The 4,497-nt window shown below is 55.4% G+C and overlaps 1 protein-coding gene across 1 annotated transcript; it reads right to left on the reverse strand.

Moving 5' to 3' along the window:
* Positions 1-404: 404 nt before the first annotated feature.
* Positions 405-2,716, reverse strand: HOXB13 (homeobox B13). Its single transcript, XM_008532829.2, has 2 exons — positions 1,930-2,716; positions 405-977 (listed from the first exon to the last, which is right to left on the reverse strand). The coding sequence occupies exons 1-2, from the start codon at positions 2,531-2,533 to the stop codon at positions 724-726; spliced, it is 858 nt and encodes a 285-aa protein (XP_008531051.2). The 5' UTR covers positions 2,534-2,716; the 3' UTR covers positions 405-723.
* Positions 2,717-4,497: the final 1,781 nt, after the last annotated feature.

Below are 4,497 nucleotides of genomic sequence, written 5' to 3' on the forward strand. Positions count from 1 at the left end.
TGGTGAATTCTTCAGGCACTTTCTCAAACTCCATTTCTCTGGAAAGAAGAACAGCTCTCTGGCTTCATTTTCACATAAGGACAAAATCTAAGAGTTGGGGATAGGGACTTCTGAGACCAGTGGGCACAACCTAGGGGGTGGGCAGGGAGGGAGGGAGAGGCACCCTCCAGCATTGTCTGTCCTGCCCAACTGTCATCTTAGAAACATGCTGGGGGGGGGTGGTGGCATGGAATCTGCCTTTTCTCCTCGCCCCCTGCAGTCACTGGGATGGGAGATGGGCTTGGGGAACCAAAGGGGATCCAGAGGAAGCTGCCTTGCCACCGGTCTCCTTCCAAGTTTATTCATGATCAGCTCAATTCATGAAAGCGCTTTCTAAGGTGCTCTACAGAGCTCTAGATAGAAAATGTGAGACTAATTATCATGGCAACCAGTACTGGTTATGGTGATTATCACCACTGCCAGGATGAATGATTATGGCTGGAACATGTCCTTCGCGTGGTGTTGCTCTGGCAAATTGGGCTGTAACTCTGGGCCTCACTGGCTGTGGGACATGCGGGTTACTCAGGCCATTCCTGAGGAACAGTCCAGGAGCTGTGGCCTGGGAAGAGTATCATCTCTGGGGGCCCCTCAGCAGAGTCCTAGGCCCCAGCCTGGCCTTGGCAGGCTCCTGGTCTCCCCAGGAGACTTCCATTTCTCCCCTTCCCTCCCCAGCAGAGAGCTCCCTCACGGAGTAGCGCTGGTCTTGACCTTGGCGAGGACCTTCTTCTCCTTGACCCGGCGGTTCTGAAACCAGATGGTGATCTGGCGCTCTGAGAGGCTGGTGGCTGCAGAAATCTTGCGCCTCTTGTCCTTGGTGATAAACTTGTTAGCCGAATACTCACGCTCCAGCTCCCGCAGCTGCCCCTTGCTATAGGGAATGCGCTTCTTGCGGCCACGGCGGAATCCGCAGCCATCTGCAGGGTGCTGTGCGCTTGAGTCTGCAAGGTGGGAGAGGGAGGGAGGGAAAGTCACGCTCAGATCCCAGCCTAGCACAAGCCCAGGCAGGCGCAGACCCAGGCCCCACAAGCTAAGTCATCCTGCAGGAGCACCCTGGTCACCCTAACAGGCACACGGTGCGCTCCCACTCCCCCAAAGCACAGGGGGACACCTCGGCTTCCCGTTGGTTCTTTGATCTCTGCTCAACCTTGGAGCGACCAGGCTCCTGCAGGCCACCCTCACCCATCACTGCCCTCACGCCTGCAAGGCTGCAGACACACCCATCACACACGGCCAGACCTTTGCCCACAGTCACATACGTCCACCCTCACATGCATTTTCAGAGTCTTGGCCACTCTTAAAGATTCTACAGGCAAATTCTCTACAGAAGGGAACGCGTTTCTGCCCCATTCCCAACACACACACACACACACACACACACACACACACGAAGGCACACACCTAAGTCATGGCTGCAGGAAATCTAAATTTTCCTTTGGAAACTGAAAAACTCATCTGAGAGAAAATGAGAGGTTGTATTCTTTACATAACATCTAATATCTCTGTTCCCATCCCACCCACCCACACACGCACTGAATTGAGTTATTTAGCCTTTTTGTAGAATTAACCTAGGATCTAAGCCCCATTCAACATCAAAGAGAGCCAAATGCTCCAACATATTGAAAAGCTGGATCCAAGGCCTCCGAGGGAGGTGAGGGGGCTTGCTGGCCCTCAGGCTTCAGGCTCAAGCCCCTGGAACAGACTCCCTGGGGCCTCCACTCAGGCCCTCCGACTGCCTGGACCCTCCTTCAGAGTCCTGATAGCCAACGAAGGAACAGCAAGCTCCTCCTCGCCAGCGCCAAGTCACCCTCCAGTTCCTCCCAGGCAAGTGCCAGTGGGGCCTACAACCCCACACTCAGCGCCAAGGGGACCCAGCATAGTGAGGCAAGTTACCTGCAAAGGCTGCCTTCCAGAAGGGACCCGGTGGGTTCTGTTCTCCCTGGCAACACATCTGGCTGTTCCAGCCACCGGTGAGGGCCCAGGGCTGGTAACTGTCCACAGGAAGCAGGGAATCGTGGCGAGGCTCCCCGGGGGCGCCCAGGGTCTGCACCACGGACACATCCAGGTAACTGGCCATAGGCTGGTAGGGTCCCGGGTACCCCGGATAGAAGGCAAACTCGGTCGGGCGGCTGGGGTACTCCTCCCCGGTCGTGGGAGTCTCCGTGGGGTAGGCAGTCAGGGTGGCCGCCTGGGCAGAGGGCTTCAGCGAGCTCCGGGATACTCGGCAGGAGTAGTACCCGCCTCCAAAGTAGCCATAAGGCACCGGCGCCGGGGACGCCCCCTGGGGCACCCCGGGGTATGGGTGGCACTGCTTTGGAGGTTCTGCAGAGCCTGGCAGATCCAGGGGCGCATAGTTGACAGCGGGCATCAGCGTCGGCGCCGCCGCTGGGTGGCTGGTCAGCGGGGAGTGGGCGACGAGATTGCGACTCCCTCCCGCTCCCAGCAAGCCTTCGATATCCTTGGCCCCGTCCAAGGTGGCATAATTGCCGGGCTCCATGGGGCCGAGGGTCGGCTCATGGGGTGCGGGTGTGGGGGATACAGGGAGCACCCAGCTCGCTCTCCCCACCCAAGCCCCGGGAATCCAAAGCGTTTTAAATCGCTCGCAGCTTGCCAGGCGCCTGCATTTGCTCGGCCCTGTCGTCCTGACGCAAGAGACGCAGGGGCCCGGGCACGCGCGCTGATTGGCTGCCGCCTGCGGGAGAGCAGCTCATAAAATCTTCATGGCAGAAACTGTGAAATACTTTCTCTCTCTCTCTCTGTCTCTCTGTCTCTCTCTCATTACATTTGAAAACAACAAGACAGAAAAGAGAGGAGGTGTGCTTCGCTGCTTCCCAGTTTGGAGCGACCCAGCTTCGCGTTGGGGGAGGGGAGGAGTGGGCGGCGGGGGGAGAGGGGACAAGGAGTCGGCCCCACCTCCGTCTCCTCCTTTCCCTCCCTGACTCTCTGTCTCCTCTGCTTTGGCAGGTTTAACAAGAGAATAAAAAGCTCTCCCCATAAAGTGTCCATCTCGTAGAGGGAAGGGGAGTCCGGGGGTGGGGCCAGGAGGCCGCTCTGGGCCTGAAAGGAGAAACTGGGAATGCGCCTGAGCCAGAGGAGGCTGGGAAATGGGGATTAAAGCGTATTTCTGGGAGCCCCTTGCTTTGGGTCCTGGGTACTAGCATCTCAGTTCACTCCAGGTGCTCCTTCCGTTTCGGTCGCATGTGCTGGAACGAGCTGCTGCGGGACACCCTGTTCCCAGCAACCAGCAGCTACTGCCCAAACTCCAGATTCCAGGTGGGAAGGAGGAAGGAGTAGGTGGACACGAGCTTCAAAGGAGAAGATGTGAGATCTGGAGCCTGGGATGTGCTACGTTCAGACCTGAAGGGGAAATGCAACTTCTAGAAGTGGCCTGTGGAAAGGGATCTGGATTCCTGTTTAAGAGTCAAAAGAGATGGTGAGACGGAGAGAAGGAGACACACATGACAAGTATATTCAGAGAGAGAGAAACAGAGACAGAGACAGAGACAGGGACAGGAGACCCAAGGTCAGCAGCACACAGAAGGAAAGAGAAGTTGAAGGAGGGGATGGGAGAGGACCTTATAAAATCCTGAAGTACCAGTCAGAAAAGAGAATACCTTTTCCCCCTTTTCTGGGGTCTAAGGAATTTCAGGGAAACCCGGCCTGGCTAACAGGCATGAACTAGTCCAGAATGAGTTCTGGACCCCAAGAACACAGGAGCCTGGCCTATGTGAAGATGCTTAGCCTCTCTGCCCTGTAGTCCTCCTCCGAGAGACCCGAGAAACTCACCCTGACCCTGGCACACTCCTACCCAAGCTGAGTGCCCAGAAAGCCCAGGAACCCTGTCTGTGCTCCCTCCAGGCTTTAAATTTCCTTAGAGGGAAAAGGGGATGGGAGGGGAGCCCCAACCACTGGAGGGATGGCTTGAGGCCCCTCTGTGGGGGCTGCTGTGCAGTGCAACTCAGAAGACAGGAAGGATTCGTCTGACAAATCTGCCTGTAGAGGTCTTGTGTTTCCTCCACCACCCCTCCCAAATCAAATCCCCCTGAGTCCACTTTTTCTAGAACCTCCAGTTTTTTTGGAGAAGACAGGAACTTCCATTTTACACCAAGGTCATGGCATTTATGTAGAACAGATCCCCTCCCCCCCGCCCAGCTCTAGGTGGGCTCAGCGGTGCCCACTCATCAACCTGAACATAAACTTGAGCCATCTTTCAGAAAAGAGCCTATGAAGACACCAAGCACTAAATCCTCACTAGATTGTATTGTATTTGAAACAACATGAGAGTAAAGAGAGGAGATGTCTCTTCGCTGCTTTCCAGTTTCTTATCATAGCCTCTTGCTTGTCTAATTATGAAAGGCAGAAACACCAGGATTTTTACCTAAAGGCTAAGAATTTTTCGCTTGCTTTTACTTGGTAGATGACAATACAGACATGAATAGATCCCTAAATTTTAAAAAAATA

The sequence above is a fragment of the Equus przewalskii genome, chromosome 10 (genome assembly GCF_037783145.1).
Source record: "Equus przewalskii isolate Varuska chromosome 10, EquPr2, whole genome shotgun sequence".
Classification (NCBI taxonomy): Eukaryota; Metazoa; Chordata; class Mammalia; order Perissodactyla; family Equidae; genus Equus; species Equus przewalskii.